This window comes from Hemicordylus capensis, chromosome 2 (genome assembly GCF_027244095.1).
Source record: "Hemicordylus capensis ecotype Gifberg chromosome 2, rHemCap1.1.pri, whole genome shotgun sequence".
Classification (NCBI taxonomy): domain Eukaryota; kingdom Metazoa; phylum Chordata; class Lepidosauria; order Squamata; family Cordylidae; genus Hemicordylus; species Hemicordylus capensis.
The window spans coordinates 241,338,753-241,360,807 of NC_069658.1; the positions used below are offsets into that span (position 1 = coordinate 241,338,753).

The 22,055-nt window shown below is 49.1% G+C and overlaps 1 protein-coding gene across 1 annotated transcript in view; it reads right to left on the reverse strand.

Annotated features, from left to right (window-relative positions):
* LOC128347578 (zinc finger protein 721-like) overlaps positions 1–22,055 on the reverse strand; it is a 79,096-nt gene that overhangs the window by 19,857 nt on the left and 37,184 nt on the right. The window contains 3 exon segments of the mRNA XM_053302531.1: positions 4,704–4,711; positions 11,924–13,498; positions 21,709–21,835. Coding sequence (XP_053158506.1) covers positions 4,704–4,711; positions 11,924–13,498; positions 21,709–21,835 — 1,710 coding nt within the window.

Sequence of the window (22,055 nt, forward strand, 5' to 3'; positions counted from 1 at the left end):
CAATGCCCTATCCCAGGCCCTGCAACAGGGAAGCGGGGGAAAGAAGAGCCACAAACGGAGGAGGTGTTCCTCCTCATCCTCTCCCTCCGAGTCCAGCTCTTCCCCTCATCAAAGATCCCGCAGGAAGCGGGGAAAGGGCCGGAAGGGCCAGCATGGGAAGTGTGGGGGAGTTAAATCCTCTACTCTTTGCACCCCCCAGATCCATTCCTCAGAGGATTCCAGTCCAGAGTCTCCTACCTGCCTGGAACGGATTACTGCACCACCACCCCATTCCCCTCCTGGCCAGGTTGGGGCTGCAGATGCTGGGGAGGCCGCCCCTGACTTGGTGGACCTGGGGGAAGATTCTAGGGAAGAAGGGGAGTGGTCAGATGGGCAGACAGGGCCAGGGGAACCCATGCCCCATTTTAAGCGCCTGTTTCCCTCAGATGACTTCTCCACATAGTTTCTGAAGGCCATGCACACTCTGGGTCTCACTATTGAAGGTCTTCAATCTGGGGCGATTCCCTCTAAGGAATCTGTGGTGCTACCTACATATTCCACACCAGAACTCCTGTTCCCCTTGCCAAATACCTTTTCGGAGGTTTTACAGCAGGAATGGCAAGTGCCAGCAGCTCAGAAGAAGGCCTCGCCTTTAGCTAACAAGCACTATGCATTTGTGCCTTCAGCAGCTTCACAATTTCAAACCCCTACGGTGGATGCCCATGTGGCCGCCCTGACTTCTGGGGCGGTCCTGCCACGAGATGGAGAGTCGGTCCTGAAAGATCCTGCTGAAAAGAGGATCGAGGTACAGTTAAAGAGAAATAACGATTGTACCTCCCTTTCTATTAGAGCTTCCATAGCGGCCTCTATTATTTCCCGGGCAGCGCTGCTCTGGACTGATGAGTTGCTTCAGGCCCCTCCCCCAGATCCAGCCAGGTCCCGCCAGATTGCGCTAAAGCTGCAGAAGGCACAAGCCTACATTGCTGACACCACGCTAGATGCGGTACGTTTCGGGGCCTGGGCTACAGCTACTAACGTAATTGCTAGGTGAACCCTTTGGCTCCGCCACTGAAAGGTTGATTCGTTCTCAAAGGCCAACCTGGCGGCAGTTTCCTTCTCAGCAACTAAGCTTTTCGGGGATGAGGCCCTTAAGGACATCCTCATAGAAACCAAAGATAGAAAGAAGGCCTTTCCTACCACAGCCAAGAGGGACGAGCGCCGCTTCTTTCGTAGAGGCCAACCACAGCAGCAACAGTATTGTCCCTTTCGTCCCTCCTTTCACCCCCGTGAGCGGGACAACAGGTTCAGACACCCCAGTTGGCCAAAGGGAAACTTCCCCGCCAAGTCCAATTCGAGAGCCCAACCGGGCCAGCAATTTAAACCACGTCAATCACAATGACTCTTTAAAGATAGGAGGGCGCCTCTCCCACTTTTACCATGCCTGGGAGGCGTCCATCACAGACAAATGGGTCTTGAAGACAGTTTTAGAGGGATATTCCATAGAATTGTCAGGCTGCCCACCAAACAGATTTCTACCCACCCCAACATCGCGATCCTCCAGCAGGCCATAGACCACCTGTTAGCCATTGCATCCATAGAGCCGGTCCCTCCTCCCGAACACTGTCAAGGGCTTTATTCAATCTTATTCACCGTGCCCAAGTGGGACGGCACCTACAGGGCAATCCTCGATCTAAAGGACTTACATCGGTGGGTGCGCAAGCGCAGGTTCCAAATGGAGACTCTCCGCTCCATCGCGGAGAGCTTACAGCACAGGGATCTTATGGCATCTGTGGATCTGACAGAGGCCTATCTGCACATCCCCATTCACCCCCTATCCCGCCATCTCCTCAGATTCTGTTACAGGGGAGCACATTATCAGTACCGAGCCCTCCCATTCGGCCTCTCCTCGGCCCCAAGGGCATTCACAAAGGTTCTGGCTCCTCTAGTAGCCTACATCCGCCTACAAAAGGTCCGCCTTTTTGTGTATTTGGACAACTTGCTCGTCCTGTCATGAGAACACGCAGAGTGGGATGTCCGGGTCACCCTAGAGGCCCTGACGACCCATGGTTTCTAGGTCAACTGTGCCAAGAGTAATCTATCTCCCTCTTTCACTCTCCAACACCTGGGATTAGTTCTGGATACCCAAAGGGACCAATTGTTTCTTCCAGAGGAACGCAGATTCAAGATCTGGGCCATGACATCGAAGGTCCTGACGACCAGCAGACCTCGCGTCCTTCATCTGGCTCAGTTGTTGGGTCTCCTGGTCTCCTCCATCGACTCTGTCCCCTGGGCAAGGTTCCACCTTCGTTGTCTGCAGTGGTTCCTTCTGCCCTTCCAGGAGGACATCACCTCCAGGTCATGCAAGAGGGTTCAATTGACCCCAGAAGTTCGCTCTTCGCTCCGGTGGTGGCTCTGCAAGAGGAACCTAGAGACCGGAAAGCCCTTCCTGGACCCCCCTCGGATCCTCATCACCATGGACGCAAGCCTTCGGGGATGGGGAGCCCATTGCCTTTCTCAATTGGCTCAGGGCAAATGGTCTCCCGAGGAGTCAGCCCACAGCATGAACTGGATGGAGCTTCGGGCAATTCGTTTGGCCCTTCGAGCCTTCCTACCCATGTTGAGGGACAAGGATGTTCTGGTCCAGACCGACAACGTGATGGCGAAAGCCCACGTCAATCGGCAGGGCAGCACCAGGTCTCATTCCCTCCACCAGGAGGCAGTGCTGCTTCTGCAGTGGGCCGAGTCCCATCTGTCCTCCCTGTCAGCGGTTCACCTGAAGCGCGAGCTGAACGTGCAGGCGGACTGGCTGAGCCGGCAAGACATTCACCCAGCCGAGTGGGCTCTGAGCCACAGAGCTTTCCAATTCCTGTCCAAAAGGCTGGGAGCCCCTCAAGTGGACCTGTTTGCCACTCCCAGCAACACTCAGCTTCCACGGTTCTTCAGTTGGTTCCAGTGTCCACAGACGGAACAGACAGACGCCATGACGGCTCCCTGGCCAAGGACCCTTCTTTATGCCTTTCCGCCAGTGCCGCTCCTATGCAGACTCCTCAGGCGCATCCGGCTCCTGAGGGCCAGAGTGATTCTAGTGGCTCTCCATTGGCCCCGCAGGCCGTGGTTCCCAGAGATCCTGAACCTCGCAACCGGCCCTCCAGTGTTTCTTCCGGTCTCTGCGGACCTTCTCTCGCAAGGCCCAGTACTTCATCTGGATCCTGCCTGGTTCCAGCTTGCCACCTGGCGCTTGAACGGGAACTGCTAAAGGGGTTCGGTTACTCCCAGAGTGTTCTGGACACCCTGATGGCCTCCAGGCGCTCTTCCACTCACCGCATATACCAGTGCATTTGGAGAGTTTTCCTCAAATGGTGCAGAAACAGGCACCTGGCCCCGAGGGCGTGTTCCCTACCGGAACTGCTGCAATTCCTGCAGGACGGCCTTGACAAGGGCCTTAAGGCCAATACCATCAAGTGACACGCAGCGGCCTTGGCTCCTCTCCTACTCCCATTCAAGGGCAAGCTACTCTTGTCTCACACCCACCTAAAGCGTTTCCTTTGTGGAGCATCGCTGACATCTCCCCCTGGAGTGCACAGGTTCCCTACATGGGATCTCCACAAGGTCTTGCGGGTCCTCCACAAGCCTCCATTTGAGCCTATCAAGTCCATTTCGTTACGCATCCTTTCCCTGAAGTTGGCCTTCTTGGTGTCTGTCACCTTGGCCAGGAGGATCTCAGAATTAGCCTCGCTATTCTCCAATCCCAACTTCTGTATATTTTTCCGCGGATTCAGTGACCTTGATCCTGGACCCTTCAGTTTTGCCCAAGGTGGCATCTATTTTTCACAGGTCTGAAAACGTGGTCCTGCCCTCCTTCTGTCCCAAGCCTGTTCACCCCAGGGAAAAGGAGTGGCATAAGCTGGATGTTTGCTGCTGCTTGAAGACCTACCTTAAAAGAACCTCCTTCTTCAGGACGGACTCCTTATTAATTTCCTTCCTACCAGCATCCATGGGCCAAAAGGTCTCCTCAGCAGTCATTGGTCGGTGGATCAGAGCCTGCATCTCTTTGGCGTATGAGACCCAGCACTTGCCCCTACCTACGCGAGTCTCAGCGCAGTCAACCAGAGTGGCCTCCACTTTGGCAGCGTTTTCCACCAATGCCCCATGGGAGGAGATCTGCAGATTGGCCACGTGGGCGTCTCCGTCCACCTTCACTAGACACTACAAGATGGACACCATACATTCTGCTCAGGCTGCCTTTGGCAGAAGGGTTCTGCAACACATCTTTCCCCATCAGTAGCCTGGGACCCCCACCCTGGGTCACCTGGCTATGGTATGTCCCCAGGGAGTTGTCCTCACACAGCAGCCGAGAATGGAGCATTGGTACTCACCGTGAACGCTTCTTCTGGCTGCTGTTGTAGAGGACAATTCAACCCTCCCTATGCGGTCCCAGACTCCTGGGGGGGGGGGCAGCGGTTCTCTATCTTCCTGCTGTTTTTTACCTGTTTTTATTACCTGTTTACCATTTGCTTATCTTTTCTACTCATGTATGTGTGTTGTTGAAGTTTCCTTCCGTTTCAAGCTTGATTGACTACAAGAACTGGGTGGGGTTTCCATCCGGCTCCTTTTATAGCTTTCTAATTAGAATACGTCCTGCCCTGGAGCGAGCATGGGATGATAACCCAGGGAGTTGTCCTCTACAACAGCAGCCAGAAGAAGCCTTCACGGTGAGTACCAATGCTCCATTCTCAAGAAAGGGACGCAGCTGGCACACTAGCCGAAGCCGTGCAAAGGCACCCCTGGCCACCGCCTCCACCTGAGCTTCCAAAAGCAGAGCCAGGTCCAGTAGTACCCCCAAGCTGTGTACTTGCTCCTTCAAGGGGAATGCAACCCCATCCAGAACAGGTAAAATCTCCTCATCCTGATTGGATCTCCTACTGACCGACAGTACCTCTATCTCATCCGGATTCAATTTCAGTTTATTAGCCCACATCCAACCCATCACGGCCTCCAGCCCCCGATTCAGGACATCCACCACCTCCCTAGAATCAGGTGACAAGGAGAGATAGAGTTGAGAGTCATCCGCATATTGCTGACAACTCAGTCCAAGTCCCCGGATGACCTCTCCCAGGGGTTTCATGTAGATGTTAAACAGCATGGGGGACAATACCGAACCCTGTAAGACCCCACAGGCCAATGGCCACGGAGCCAAGCAGTAGTCCCCCAGCACCACCTTCTGGACTCTCAGCACAAGAAAGGACCGGAACCACTCCAATGCAGTACCTCCGATTCCCATACTCGAGAGGCGGCCCAGAAGGATACCATGGTCAATGGTATTGAACACCGCCGAGAGGTCCAGCAGAACCAACAGGGATGCACTCCCCCTGTCTAGTTCCCTGCGTAGGTCATCCACTAGAGCGACCAAGGCAGTCCCATATCTGCAGCAGAAGCCAGATTGAAAAGGGTCCAGATAATCCGTATCATCCAAGACCCTCTGCAGCTGGGACGGTCCCACACACTCTAGCACCTTGCCCAAAAAGGGTAGGTTAAAGATCAGTCTAGTTGTCCAAGTTGGAGGGAGCAAGGGAGGGCTTTTTAAATAATGGTCTTACCACCGCTTCCTTGAGGCACGAAGGCATCCTGCCCTCCCTTAATTACACATTAATAATCACCTCCAACCATCTACCTGTACCCTCCCTGGCAGCTTTTATTAGCCATGAAGGGCAAGGGTCAAGAGCTCATGATGTCGCCCGCACACTGCCCAGGATCCATTCCACATCCTCAGGCCACACCAACTGAAAAGAATCCAAAACAACAGGACCAGATGGTACCAGAGGCACGTCTGCCGGAACTGCCAAAACTCTGGAGTCCAAATTGGCACAGATGCATGTGACTTTATCCACAAAGTGACATGCAAACTGATCACAGCGGGCAGTAGATGATTCCTCCCCAATTACCTGGGGGGATGTGTGCAGCAATGTCTTTGCTACACGGAACAGCTCTGCCGGTCTGCACAGAGCAGATGCAATGGAGGCGGAGAAAAAACATTTCTTCGCTGCCCCCACCGCCACGGAATAGTCCCTAAAATGGGCTCTAGCCTGTGTTCGGTCGGATTTGTCATGACTCTTCCTCCAGCATCGTTCCAGCCATTGCCCAAGTTGTTTCATCGCCCTAAGCTCTGAGGAAAACCAAGGAGCAGATCGGGCTCCACCAAGCCAGAGAAGACATTAGGAGCAACCATGTCAACAGCCCGGGCCATCTCTCCATTCCAGAGATCAACCAGGGCCTCGACAGGGTCACCAGCTCTGGACACTGAAACTCCCCGAGGGCTGTCAGGAATCCAGGAATCCATAAGCTTCTGGAGGTGGACCATCCTAATCGGTCCACCACCCCTGCAGAGGGCAGATGGAGTAGTCAAACTAAACCCCACCAGATGATGATCTGTCCATGAACGGAAGAGGGAACATCTTGGGCAAGGCAGTGACTGTGCTTTTGCTTCTGCCCCACCTTTCTCCAGGTGTGTACCATCTACCATCAGCCTCTGCTGCTTTAAAGCTCAGGCTGAGCCAGGGGTGTGAGCCTCTTGGCGTGAGCCGAAGGGCGAGAGCACAAGGGCTCTCAGCCTTGGGGCGAGCTGCCTGGAGTTGGAAGATCTTCAAGACATCCCTTCTATCAAGAAGTCAGCATATCCCTTCCATCAAGAAGTCCCCCACAAACGGGGCCGGCCTCTGGGGTGGGACTGGGGGCTGAGGGGTTGGGTTGGGCCAGGCCTTTTGCAGACATGTGTTTGGGCTCTCTTGAGTGGGATGGTGCTGGGGGTGTGTCTAGCAGTTCAGGGGCAGCTATTACTGTAGTGGTGGGGAATAGAAGAATTGGCACTGGCAGAGCAGCTGGCCGTTACCGGGGAAGGGAAATCAGTAATTTAGTAACTGTTTCCACTTCCAACTGTTCTGTCAACTCTTTGGCCTCGGGGAGCAGCTCCAACGACCCACAGAATCTGGCCTTGCTCCTCTGCAATGCCAGGTCAGTTCAGAATAAGATCGAAATTGTCCACAATTTGATCGTGGATGAGGGAGCTGACCTGGCATGTATAACCGAGACCTGGTTGGGGGAGGTGAGTGGTCCAGTGTGGGCTCAGCTTCTCCCGCCAGGTTACTCTGTCGTGGAGCAGGCCAGAGGAAGTGGGCGGGGGGGGGTGGAGTGGCTGTGGTCCATAAGAATACCATTTCCCTTACCAGGGCCCCTGTGAGACAGCTGACTTATATTGAGTGCATATTTTTGAGGCTGGGAACTAGGGATAGATTGGGGATTCTGTTGGTGTACCGTCCACCCCGCTGCCCAACTGACTCCCTAACTGAGCTGACTGAGCTGGTCGCGGAGTTGGAGTCTCCTAAACTTTTGGTGCTGGGGGACTTCAATATCCACTTTGGGGCTGGCTTGTCTGGTGCGGCTCAGGAGTTCATAGCGGCCATGACAACTATGGGCCTATCCCAATTGGTTTCTGAACCGACTCATGTGGCTGGCCATGCACTCGATTTGGTCTTTTGTTCGGATCAGGGGGGTGTTCCATGGGTGGGGGGCCCAGTGGTTTCCCCATTGTCATGGATGGACCACTACCTGGTTAAGGTTGGTCTCACAGCCGCAATCCACACCTGCAGGGGTGGTGGACCTATTAGGATGGTCCATCCGAAAAGGCTGCTGGACCCAGTGGGATTTCAAAAGGTCTTGGAGGATTTTTACGTGGGTGTGGCCGGTGATTCTGTCGATGCCCTGGTGGGAACCTGGAACAGGGAACTCAACAGGGCAGTAGACACGATTGCTCCCAAGCGTCCCTTCTGACCTGCTGCAAAAAGGGCCCCTTGGTATACTGAGGAGCTGCGGGGGCTGAAGCGGTTGGGTAGGCAACTAGAGCGCAAGTGGAGGAGAACTCAGTTCGAATCTGACAGGATTCAGCATGTGACCCATTTGAAGGCTTATGCGGTGGCAGTGCGTGCAGCGAAAAAGAGATTCTGGTCTGTGCGCATTGCGGCTGCAGGTTCACGCTCGGCGGAGCTATCCCGGGTTGTGAGGAGTTTGGTTTCTGCTCCTTCTTCTTCCAATCGGTCCCCGGGGTTGCTCTGCTGTGATGCCTTTAATGGGTTCTTTGCGAATAAGATCTCCTGTATTCGGGCCAACTTGGACTCCACTATTTCTGCAAGGTCTATGGAGGAGGTGTCCAGCAATCCCTCTTGCAGTATTAGATTGGATCAGTTTCAATCTGTGACTCCTGAGGATGTGGACAAGCTGCTTGGGGCGGTGCGGTCAGGGTGTCAGATGCTGACAATAGCTGACATATCCTGACTCAATTTAATAGAGGAAGTTCTACTATAATTTAGCAGCACTTTTAGAGCAACTCCCAAGTAGTAATATTGACTCACTGAGTGAGGATCTCAGCCAGTGGCTTGGGCCCAAACCACGGCTGATGTGCTGCAGCATCTTCCACCAACATAATTCCTGTTCTGAGACTGCGACACTTATAAAAGGGAGCGCCGGGGGGACTGTGTGAGGGCGCTCTTGTTTGTGCAAGGCTGCCAGGACTCCCTTTGAAGAGGGTAGTAGCACAGTGGTTATGCCAGCGGCAGACTATGCATCATATTGACCCATGAAGACAGTGGGGGAGACCTTGTCATAGGATGACCTAGGAAGCTACTAGGAAGACTATTCCTTAGATGGCCATTGGTCCATCTAGCTCAGCGTTGTCTACACTGTCTGGTAGCAGATCTCCAAGGCTGCAGGCAGGAGTTCCTCCCAGTCCTGCATGGAGATGCCAGGGATTGAACCTGGGACCTTCTGCATGCAAGCATGCAGAGGTTCTACCACCGAAGATGGTCCCATCCCCTAAGGGAGATATATTAAAGTGCTCACATATAGTCTCCCATCCAAATGCAAACCAGGGAAGACCCTGCTTAGCAAAGGGGACCATTCATGCTCGTCCTTCATACTGAGCTGCAGGCAGCTCAGAAGCAGGCAGACAGGCAAGTCAATATCTTGAGCTTCAACACTACCTGGCACCTCCAGTTTCAAGGACTGCAGGGGAAATAACCATGGATCTTTTCTGCTCCCTTGATCCCCCGATGGGTGCCACTGGATGCAAAACTTCCTCCTTCCGCTGCTTGGAAGTGGTTCAACTCTTGCAGCTCTTTGCCATCCAAAGGCCATTGTGGCTGGGGATGCTTGGAGTCACCATCCAACCACAGCTAGGTAAGGAACCTGGGCTCTAGTGAAGGATGGGGGTGAGGCTTGAGAGAGAGATTCACAGCATCATCCACTGTTTTCCAGATTGGGCATGTTTTAAAACTTATTATAAATCGAGAAATGAAAACTGCATTATACATGCATGCAGCCAATTTGCAGAGATAAGCAAAAAGAAATGTTGTAAGATTAATTGAGACAGGGTATATGCATTTTTAAAAAATACAGTAATAAGTAAGAGAAAATTGTTTGGCATTTAAACCACACAAAAAGAGAGAGTTTATTGCATTATTTTAAGAACATTTCCTTAGGCATATCTTCTCTTAGAAATCTATGGTGGACATTCTGGGACTTCCCCATAGTTGCTGATTTTAAGGTACCCATTAGGGTTTGGCATCGGACCCTCCATTCCGATGAATCTGCAGCCCCCTCCTGCTGCTAGGTGGAGGCAGCTCTTCCCAGAGTGGGTCGTCATTCCTTGGCTGTTTCCCACATTTCAGGCACCACAGGGGCCCATGGAACTGGCTGGGAAATCCTATGGGCCATCTGGGATGTCTAGTGTCCCCATGTGCTTTCCCAACATCCCCACATGCCTGCCCAGCTGGCCCTGTGGACTCTGGGGCCAATTGAAGGGGCCCTCTTGGCCCTGGAGATGTGAGGAGGAACTAGGCAGGGATGTCTACGCTGGGAGCAGCTGCCTCTGTGCAGCACCAGGGGGATCCAGTCCTTTGGCTTCCCGTCAAGGGGGATCCAGTTGACTTCCCATTCAGAGAAACTAACTCGAGCAGCAAGGAGAGTGTTCACTGCCTTGAAACACAGCGGGGAGAATGGCATCAACATACTTCAGCTACAGAACAGACTTGTCACTGTGAAAATACCAGCAACTAAGTTTCTATGTCTGCTCCTCCTTTAAAAATGGAATCATTCCAAATGATCTCATAACGTAGGTTTCCCTGAGCTTTACATGTTATCTGTTTATTATGAAACTAGGCAGGGGCAGTGACCAGAGGAGCAGGCACTGACATGGGCATACCCCATCTTTAGGCCTGCCTCCTCACTCTTATTATTATTTATGTATTTTATATACCACCTGACTCCAAAGGTTCTGGGCAGTTCATGAAAATAAACACAATAAAAACAAAAGAAACAATTATAAACAACAATTTAAAAGATTCAGAAATTTTTAAAAGCCTGGCTAAAAAAATGTGTCTTAATGGCAAAATGTTAAACCATGAATGTCTATAGTAGGCCTGCTCAAATTAAGCCCCCCAGCTGTTTTTGGACTACAACTCCCATAATCCCCAGCCACAGTGGTCCACAGTCAGGGATGATAGGAATTGTAGGCCAACATCTGCAGGAGGGCCAAAGTTGAGCAGCCCTGGTCTACAGAGAGCGCTTTGCACAGCCTAGGAGTGGCAACAGAGCAGGCCCACTCCCATCACCGCCAGGCGGGCCAGCGGCATCCAGAGACTGACCTCTCCCGATATGTGATGGGGATCATGCGGAAGTATGTGCTCTCCTGGGTAACCTGGCCCTACACTGTTTAGGGCTTTAATGGTAATCACCAACACTTTGTATTTGGCCGGGAACATAGGAAACTGCCATATACTGAGTCAGACCATTGGTCTATCTAGCTCAGTATCGTCTTCACAGACTGGCAGCAGCTTCTCCAAGGTTGCAGGCAGGAATCTCTCTCAGCCCTATCCTGGAGAAGCCAGGGAGGGAACTTGAAACCTTCTGCTCTTCCCAGTGTGGATTCATCCCCTGAGGGGAATATCTTGCAGTGCTCACACATCAAGTCTCCCATTCAGATGCAACCAGGGCAGATCCTGCTTAGCTATGGGGACAAGTCATGCTTGCTATCACAAGACCAGCTCTCCTCTCCTATTGGTAGCCAAAGCAATTGCTTTAAAACAGGCATAAAATGGTATCTCCATAACACCGCAGAGACCAATCTTGCTGCTGCATTTTGAACCAACGGAAGTTTGCGAACAACGTACAAAAGCAACCCCAGGTAGAGCGCATTGCAGTATTCAAGCCTAGAGATTACCAGGCTCTTATCTCTTGCCTCCCCCATCCCACTACAGTGTGCCTTTCCTCCACTCCAGGGGAGTGTGCTCTGTACAGGTGCTGCCCACCACAGGTCCTCTGTCCCCACCCTTCTTTTTTCGGAAGTGGGGGAGAGGAGAGGGGTGGCTAGAAAGTCTCTGCTCCACTCTCCTCAACTATATCTTCTGGAAGGGCAAGGGGAAGTGAGATGGAAGCTCTATCTACATTAAAAACATGTATATCCTTCCAGGTGTGAATTCTTTCATCTTGTGTAATGTGGGAGCTAGGATTGAAGCTCTTTCCACATTATAGGCATTTGTATCGTTTTTCTCCTTGATGACTTCCTTGGTGTTTTGCAAGGACTGACCTCTGACTAAAGCTTTTTCCACATTCCAGGCACTTACATGGTTTCTCTCCTGTGTGAATTCCTTTGTGATTCTTAAGATTTGAGCTAGGAATGAAGCTCTTTAGTTCCTGTGTGAATTTCTTGGTGTTTCTTAAGACCTCCTCTTTGACTGAAGTTCTTCCCACACTCCAAGCATCTAAATGGTTTCTCTGTGAATTCTTTGGTGTCTTCTAAGATGTGAACCCTGATAGAAGCTCTTTCCACACTCCAAACATCTAAATGGTTTATCTCCTGTGTGGATTCTTTGATGTCTCCTAAGAGTTGAGCTCCCACTGAAGCTCTTTCCACACTCCAAGCATCTTAATGGCCTCTCTCCTGTGTGAATTCTTTCATGTTCTCTAAGAACTGAGCTCTGATTGAAACTCTTTCCACACTCCAAGCATCTAAATGGTCTCTCTCCTGTATGAATTTTTTGATGTTGTCTAAGATTTGAACTTTTATTGAAGCTCTTTCCACACTCCAGGCATTTAAATGGTTTTTCTCCTGTATGAATTCTCTCATGGTTCTTAAGATCTGAGCTACAACTAAAGCTCTTTCCACACTCCAAGCATCTAAATGGTTTCTCCCCTGTGTGAAGTTTTTGATGTTCTCTAAGATTTGAGCTCTTATTGAAGCTCTTTCCACACTCCAGGCATTTAAATGGTTTCTCTCCTGTGTGAATTCTTTTGTGGTTATTAAGAACTGAGCTCTGATTGAAGCTCTTTCCGCACTCCAAGCATCTAAATGGTTTATCTCCTGTATGAATTTTTTGATGTTGTTTAAGATTTGAGCTCTTATTGAAGCTCTTTCCACACTCCAAGCATCTTAATGGCCTCTCTCCTGTGTGAATTCTTTCGTGTTCTCTAAGAACTGAGCTCTGATTGAAGCTCCTTCCACACTCCAAGCATCTAAATGGTTTCTCTCCTGTATGGATTCTTTCATGGTTCTTAAGAGCTGAGTTGCAGCTGAAGCTCTTTCCACACTCCAAGCATCTAAATGGTCTCTCTCCTGTGTGAACTCTTTCATGTTTCTTAAGATCTGAACTACAACTGAAGCTCTTTCCACACTCCAAGCATCTAAATGGTTTCTCCCCTGTGTGAAGTTTTTGATGTTCTCTAAGATGTGAACTCTTATTGAAGCTCTTTCCACATTCCAGGCATTTAAATGGTTTCTCTCCTGAGTGAATTCTTTTGTGGTTATTAAGAATTGAGCTCTGATTGAAGCTCTTTCCACACTCCAAACATCTAAATGGTCTCTCTCCTGTATGAATTTTTTGATGTTGTCTAAGATTTGAGCTCTGATTGAAGCTCTTTCCACATTCCAAGCATCGAAATGGTTTCTCTCCAGTATGGATTTTTTGATGTTGTCTAAGATTTGAGCTCTGATTGAAGCTCTTTCCACACTCCAAGCATATAAATGGTCTCTCTCCTGTGTGAATTCTTTCGTGGATCTTAAGAGCTGAACTGCAACTGAAGCTCTTTCCACACTCTAGGCATTTAAATGGTTTCTCTCCTCTGTGAATTCTTTGATGGTCTCTAAGAGGTGAACTGTGACTGAAGCTCTTTCTACACTCCAAGCCCTTAAATGGTTTCTCCTCCCTTCTCTTCATTCCCCAGTGACATTTAAGCCACAATTTATAACCAATGCTTTTCTCACATGAGAGGGGCTGCCTCTTTTGCTTTCCCTTCTCTATTTCTTCTTGGATTGGTGTTTCTTGGCAGTCACCAGCATGAACAGGAGGAGATTCACTCTTCCTTTCTTGGTTTTCTTTTGTTGATTTTCTCTGTTGTCCTTTCTTTTTACATCTTGCTCTTTCTACTTGTGACCCACATGCTTCTCCTTCAGTCTTGATTTTCCACAAATCACCTGCTAGGAGAGAGAGAGAAAAATAAGCATAGTATAGATGGCAGGGAGAAAAGAAGCGTCAAAAATCAAGCAATAAAGTCAATGACAAAGTGGACTTCAGAACAGGAAGTAAAAAATGAAACCCATCTCCAGTGATTAAATGAAGAATGGTGTAGAAAAGTGAGCTATGGAACCTTGGATTGGGCTTCCCACCCAGCCGTGAAGTTGAATGTCTTGCTGTGAAGGAGCCCTGTGCATGATGGGACTTGGTCTCTATGATCCTAAACGTGGGAGCACCACCTTCACAGCATCCACCGGACCTGCCCCTCACCAGCAGAGAGTGGTGGCAGCAAGGGCCGTCCTTCGCTTCTGTCCCGCTGCTGTCCAGAACTTCCGCCTTGGGGCTCTAAGTTGTGTGGCTGAGGGAGCGAGCACAGAGGTGTAGCTCCCCGCTCAGCCCCTTCCAGCAGCCGCGCAGTCTCCCCGTGCGCTGGGATGGCTGCTGCATGTCGTTTCCCCCGTGCCATCTTTTCCCTTGTCGCTGCAACAAGGATGTGAGGGCTGACTGCTACCACCCAATCCAGCCAGGCTTGGAGCAGCATCGGCAGCACAGATTTTATTTATTTATTTATTGTTGCATTTCTATACCGCCTTTCGTTAAAAGACAACCCCAAGGCAGTTTACAAAAGTTAAAAACAGACAATAAAAACATCAAGCTAAAAAATATAAAATATAAAAAACAGGCATAAAAACAATACAGATGAGAAGGTTGCTGAGCAGGCAGCTATCTCTGCCCATCATTCAGATTGCGCCACGCAGGACACACACACACGTCAGGGCGGATAAGCAGGAGGCATAACAACCAGCAGGCAGGAGCCGCAGTCGACTGGAGCCAAGCAGCCGCCCTCAGGTCCCTCTCTCTCTCTCTCTCTCACCTCCCGCTCAGCCCCCTTTCCTTTCTCTTTCTCCTTGCCCCCTTCCTCCTCCTCCTGCTCTTCATCTCCCTGCTCATTTCTCTTTTCTTTTTTCATCCTTACTATTTCTGGTGTTACTGTGAGCTCCTTACTGGTTTTCCTTCCTTCTTTCTCTGCTCCTTGTGGGACTCCTCTGGAGTCAGAGTTTGGGGCACAGCTTTTGGCTGCTGTTTTGACTGTTCTCTCGAGCTCAACTGCCCCTTGCCCTTCTGTGTGCCCCACTGCTACATTCACAGCACTTTCCTCACAGCTACCCTACCCCTTGCTCTTCCTTTTTTCTCTCCTCCAGTCTTTCTTTCCTAGTTTCAAATCTCCAAATCAAACCCCATTCCTCTTTCTCCCCACCAACATTGCCCTAGATCTTTTCCTCTTTCCTAGCATTATGTGCTTGCAAAGCCCCTCTTTCCCCACTCGTCACAGTGGAGGAGCCAAAAGACCACCTGAGGACAAGGAGGGGAACCCCACATGGGAAGAGGATGCTTTTAGAGAAAATTGGGCTGTAGCAGCTTGCTACACCTGCTTGCTGCTTGCTTGTGGAATAATGTGAGGTCTCTGTTGCTTGTTACATGAAAAGAAAACGTTGCCTTCTTCCCAGTTGGATTCAGCAAATGTGATTCTTTGAGATATTAACAAGAAATGTATAGTACGAATTCTTGGATGTTCTTGCTTTTTCATTTACTGTTAGTTCCATTGAATTGTCTGTAGTTATGATCAGTGCTTTTAGTAAAGATAAACCATTTCATATATGGGAAGTCCTCATAGATAAAAATATGGAAAGAAAGGTGATTGTTTTTATACGAAACTACACTAAATAAATTTAGGAGGACATTGATAATATTACCAAGGATGGGGTCACACTTCCCCAGAAGGTAGAAGTACGCAGTCTGCGGGTGCTTCTGGACACAAACCTCTCCATGGTGCGGATGAGGCAGTGGCCAGAAGTCCCTTCTATCAGTTTGGCTGTGTTTGTTTCTTGAGATAACTGACTTCAGAACAATGGTACATCCGCTGGTAACCTCTAGACTGGATTACTACAATGCACTCTAGGTGGGGCTGCCCTTGTGTATAGTCCGGAAACTACAATTGGTACAGAATGCAGCAGCCAGGTTGGTCTCTGGGTCAACTAGGAGAGACCATATTACTCCCGTTTTTAAAGAGCTACACTGGCTGCCAATACGTTTTCCGGAAAAATACAAGGTGCTGGTTATAATCCATCAAGCCCTAAATGGCTTGGGCCCTGGGTATTTAGGAGAACCTCTTCTTTGTTATGAACCCCACAGCCGTTATGAACCCCATATTGAGATCATCAGGAGAGGTCTGTCTGCAGTTGCCACCGGCTCGTTTGGTGGCTACTCGGGGAGAGGCCTTCTCTGCTGCTGCCCCAGAGCTTTGAAACACACTCCCCACTGCAATAAGAGCCTCCCCATCTCTGACAACTTTTAAAAAGTCTTTAAAGACACATCTGTTCACCCAGGCTTTGATCTAAATATTGTTTTAATTGTTTTAACATGATTTAAAATGTTTTAAGGTTTGAATTGTTGCAGTGTTTTAACTTCTGCTGTATCATTTACTTTGTTTTAACTGGTGTTTTAATTTTTGTTGTCATTTATTTTAACAGTTTTAATTTTTTCTGTTTGTTTGGTTGTTTGCTTTGTTGTGAACCTCCCAGAGTCGTGAGTCTTGGGCGGTATTAGAATATGTTAATCCAATAAATAAATACATACATACATAAACAAAATATAAAATTACAGAGACATGCTTTTCTTGTCTGTAGATAATATTTAGATTATTTTTGATAAGTGTTGTTCCTAAAATAATGATTTCTTTGTGGAAAGGGGATAGATTCCTACTTGGAGTTTATTTAGTGAGACACGCAACTATACAGAATTATTCCATTTGTGTGATAGGTGGTGTTCCTTCCAAACAATATTTACTTCATAAATAGAAGTCAACGAAAATATTAAATAGAGGAACTTGTATTTAATAAGTTCCTATAATATTTTTGATGACTTATTTTGATGAAGCAAATACTGCCTGGAAGGAGAACCTTCCAGTAAATACTGCCTGGAAGGAGAACCACCTATCTTACAAATAATGCAGTAAACTTGTGTGTCTCACTGAATAAGCTTCAAGTAGGAATCAGACCCCTGTCCACAAAAAAACCATTCCTTGTCATGTATATCCTCCTTTATAGGTTGAAATCTTTCAGCTTTGCTTCTGCATTGTTTTAGATTTTGCCTTGTTTTTTATTGTACTTAAATGTGAAGTGTAAGAAAGTAAAACTCCAATTTTATAAATAAAATACATTTCTTTCCTTCCATGTTTATGGAAAAAGAGAGAGTGTGTGTGTGCACGTGTGCATGTCATATATCTATATATAATAATTCACATGTGCGTACACTGCTCTGATACTGCTGCCCAGAACAAAACTCATTCCACTCTTTGATTTAAAAAATTAGAGAGAACACTAATTAGAGTGTTGTGCTAGGACCAGGAAGACCCGGGTTTGAATCCCTGTTCCAACCATGAAACTCACTGGGTGACTCTGGGCCAGTCATGTCTCTCACAGCCTAACCTGCCTCACAAGGTGGCTGTGAAGACATAAGTAACCATGTACATTGCTCTGGGTTTCTTGGAGGAAGAGCAGGATAGAAATGTAGGATACAAAATACTGTGTCAGAAACAGATGGATTATTTTCTTCCTTTGAAATGGAGGAGCAGTGGGTATTCTGTGAACAATTTGGATGGATGGTAGTATGATGCTTTCCAATTTGAATTTTGGGATTCAAACGTGTTAAACTGTGTATATTTATGTCTTGGTAATAGACAATGTGTTTTATTGGTTTATTTGAAGTGTTAAGGGGCCCCCCAAACATGTTGATTCACTCCCAGCCCCACATACCCCTAGGGATAGCCCTGGTGGCAGCGGCTACTGGACCTGCTCTGGAACAGGGGTGAGTGAATGAGGTGGGTCTCACGATCAATGTGACCCATTTGTAAAGGTAAGCGGGGAGAGCGGGCTAGGCCCACTCTCCCCACAAACGAGCAGGGCGGCAGCCCTGGGCAGCTGGATTGGCCACCCACAAAACTGCGGGCTCCGTTCCAGAGCTGCAGTGGGTGGAAGGATGGGTGGCCGCACGGCCTCCGGAAGCTCCAGTACTGGAGAGACCCCCAAGCCGGGAGGCTGCTTTTAAGCCTCCTGGCTGGGGGTCTGCTCATGAGTAGCTGTGGCTAGCCCGATTTTCTTCAATTGTGTGAATAGCCTCAGTGAGTGAAACTACCTAAACTCCAGTGGGGTCACCTTTACAGTTGCCTTGTACAGTTCCTGCATCTCAGCCAACAGGATCGAGCAGTTCCTTTGTCTCCACCGAATGTATTGTTTCCCAGTATAATGGAAGTATCTCAGAGCTGCTGCAACTTATGGAATAAGCCCACCAATGCTGATCAGAACCCTTTGGAAGAAGGCCAGCTTACAAGAGATATGTCAACAGGACGTCGCCTGTAGGAGAAGCCTGCAGGAAAGAAGAGGAGGAGGAACATCTGCCCCCAGCAGACCCCAGGTGAGGAACTCGGTGCCTGCCTGTCTGCTTCTGCACCCCACCCCATGCTTACTATCTGCCCCCCAGGACAGGCTGATAGACCGTGGTGGGGCTTTGCAGAACTAGGGCCCACAGGGGGTGACTTGGCTGTTTCCTGGTTTCCATCTTCCAGAGCTTGCTGCTCAGGGCTATTTAGAGTGCTGCCAGTGGTGGTGGGCCTGCCACCGAAGGGGTGACAGCCAGGCCTCCTGGCCCAGGTATGTGTATGGGGGGGGAGCATTTAATAGTGGGTCTTCTGTTTTAATTAGTCCTGGGTGAGATTATTTTAGAATCTATCTGGACTTATCTGAGGATAGGGAGATGAGACTGTGGGGTGGCAATTCCAGTAGTGGTGGGGAACAGAAGTAGTAACATTGGCAGCTGTTACAGGGGAAGGGGACTTGGAAATCTAATAGCTGTTTCCCCTTCTGGCTGTCCTGCCAGCTCTTTGACCTTGGGGAGCAGTGCCGACCACCCTTGGAACCTCACCGTGCTACTTTGTTATCCCAGGTGGGTCCAGAACAAAATCAGAAACCATCCATGATTTGATTCTGGATGAAGGTTTTGGTTTGGGGCGGTATAAAAATCCATTAAATAAATAAGGTGCCGACCTGGTATGTATTAGAGACCTGATTGTGGGAGGCTGGTGGTCTATAAGAACAATACCTCCCTTACCAGGATCCCTGTTGGACCATATTGAATGTGTGTAATTAAGTTTGGGGACCAGGGATAGATTGGAACGTCTGTTAGTGTACTGATCGCCCCGCAGCTCAACGGGCTCCCTAACTGAGCTGACGGACTTGGTCTCGGGCTTGGTGTTGGAGTCCCCCAGGCTTGTTGTGCTGGGGGAATTCAATGTTCATTTAGGGGCCAATTTGTCCAGGGCGGCTCAAGAGTTCATAGCAGCCATGACGACTATGGGCCTATCTCAAGCACTCTCGGGACCGATGCCCATTGCAGGTCATGCGCTTGATTTGGTCTTTCACTCTGATCAGGGTGGTGTTCCATGGGTGGGGACTCCTGTGATTTCCCCATTGTCATGGATGGACCACCATCTGGTTACGGTTGGACTTAAAGTCACTTCCCACCTCCGAAGGGGTGAGGGACCTATTAGGATGGTCCGCTCGAGAAGGTTATTGGATCCAATAGGATTTCAAGAAGCCTTGGAGGAATTTAGTGTTGGCTCTGCCAGCGATCCTGTCAATGCCCTGGTGAAAAACTAGAAGAGCAAACTGGGGCAGTAGACATGATCGCTCCTCAGCATCCTCTCCGACCCGCTTCAAAATTGGCCCCTTGGTATATGGAAGAACTATGGGGCTGAAGCAACAAGGTAGATGACTGGAGCGCAGGTGGAGAAAGTGTTATGGATGGTCAATAAGCATATCAGAACCAGAGGTACCAACTCAGAAGTATGTGAAATATAGGCCTGTGTCTGATTTCATTTTATATTAAGAAATGAATTAACTCCTGAACTCAAGGTAAACTGATTGCCAGGTCAACTGCTCTGTGAGCAGGAGGCAATCCAGCCTTGTATTGTAAAAATGGATATGCAAGGAAACACAAAAGCCAGGCCTGAATGCTGAATGCTTCATATGCTAAAATGACACTGCCTACCAAATGTCTGTGGAAGAGGCCAGGGGCTGAACTCCCCCTTCCTGTTGCAAGAAGCCAGTGTTAATCCTTGTCAGTGATTAACTCAATTGCTGTCTATAGAAATTCCACATAGGTAAATGTATACAAAGTAAATACCTGTAGACTTTAATTCTTGACTTGACTAGAATCTGACAGATTACAACATAGAGCGCATTTTAAGATCTATGCTCAGGCGATACATGCAGCAAAGAAAAGATTCTTTTCTGCCCGTATTGCATTTGCAAGTTCACTGCCGGTGGAGCTGTTTAGGGTTGTGAGAGGGCTAGTATGTGCCCATCCTCCCTTGAATCAGAATCTGGAACCATTGATTACCCACTGTGACGTATTTAATGAATTCTTTGTGGGAAACATTTCTCGTATTCGGGCTAACTTAGATTCTGTCTCCACAATTACTTCAGTGTCAGTTGGATCGGTTCCAGTTTGTGACTCCTGAGGATGTGGACGAGCTGATAGGAACGGTGCGGCCTACGAACCGTACTCTAGACCCTTGCCTGACATGTCTTATACTATCTGGCAGGGGGGTTGTTGTTGTAGAAGGGCTGGCAGAGATTATAAATGCATCTCTGAGAGAAGGCAGGATGCCTCCATGTCTTAAGGAAGCAAGTATTAGACCGCTTTTGAAGAAGCCTACCTTGGATCCCTCAGAGTTGAGCAACTACAGGCCTGTTTCCAACCTTCCATGGCTGGGCAAGGTAAGTGAGAGGATGGTGGCCTCCCAGCTCCAGACAGTTTTGGAGGAAACTGATTATCTAGACCCATTTAAACAAGGTGCAGTTTATAACCTATAAAGTCCTAAACAGCTTGGGCCCTGGGTATTTAAGAGAACCTCTTCTTCGTTATGAACCCCACCGCCCATTGAGATCATCAGAAGAGGTCCGTCTGCAGTTGCCACCGGCTCGTTTGCTGCCCCAAAGCTTTGGAACGCACTCCCTGCTGTTTGAACATCATTTTAAAATGTTGTTTTAAAATTTAAATTTTTGTAATGTTTTAACTTTGTCTATGTCATTTATTCTGTTTTAACTACTGTGAAGTTTTTTGTTGTCATTTATTTTAACTAATGTTTTCACTTTTTGTTTGCTTGTTGTAAACTGCTCTGAGACGTGAGTTTGGGGTGGTATAGAAGTGTGTTAAATCCACAAATAAAAAAACCGGACAGAGAGCCATCAGCGCAGAAAAAGAACATGCAGCATTTGTATTCAGAAGGCCCCAGAGTGAATCCTCAACACATCCAGATTAGGCTTTGGGTAGCAGGGTTGAGAAGTCCTGTGCAAGAGACCCTGGAGATATGCTACCTGTCAGTGCAGACAAGATTCCGCTCAATGCATCAGTTTCTCTGCTATTCACTGGGAATATTTTCTTCAGGATTTGGAGCCCACCTGCCAGATGACCTCTTTCCCCCACTAAGGCTCATCCTCCGCAGTTTATGTATCAGCTGGTCAGAAGGATGCCAAAGGAGCTCATCACGGCCATCACCACAACCCTCCCGGCCCATTCTCCGTATCCAAAGTCCCGCTTCAGGGCATGGTTCGGCTGCAGCCTGCACAGCTTCACCCAATGGCCTCCAAAGCACTAATTCCAAACAGGGGTGCCAGCTGGCAGAGGGTCCCATCCCAATGCCCCCAAAGCCAGTTGGTGATGCTGTATTGCTTGAAGCAGAAAGCATCAGTCCGATGCCAGAAGGAAGCTGCTGTTCTCCCAGTTTGGCTTGAAATAGAAGTGGGAAAAGCAATCTTGGTGGAAAAGCCAGCAGGGCTCAAACTCAGGGAAGAAAAACACTTTCTCAGAATATTCCACATCCTCCCAAGGCAAGCCAGCAAGAAGCCCCTCATTTCCAGGAAGCTCCCTGCCCCGAAGTCTCGAAGTCTAACACTTCCAAAAACAACACTTCCAACCACAGGCCGCTGGATAAGTGTCCCCCCACCCAGCAGAGAGCCCCCACAACCCTGCCAGAAGAATACACCTACAAGGAATGCTGGGTCCCCATAAAGGAAGAAGCAGCAGCCATTCCTGAAGAATGAGGGAGTCTTACCCAGAGAGGCCACATTCTGCCTGTTCTCCTCCATGACTGCCCTGTGCAGGGCTCTTTGGTCTGCATCCAGAAGGGCCCACTCCTCCTCTGTGAAATGCACAGCCACCTCCTCAAAGGACACGGCACCCTGAAACAAGAACATATTGGACTCACAGGTCAGAAAACATTCCCTCCGCCCCTATACACAGTGGCACTCTAACCCCTGGATCTTGGGGGCCCAGTCCAGTCCTCCAAGGTCCAGGACGCACCTCCAATGGCCGGGGCCGGGGGCCTCTGGGAGCCACCCCACACCTGCCCCCCAAACCTCCGCTGTTTTTTTTTTTTTTTTAATTCTTACTGCGTCTGAG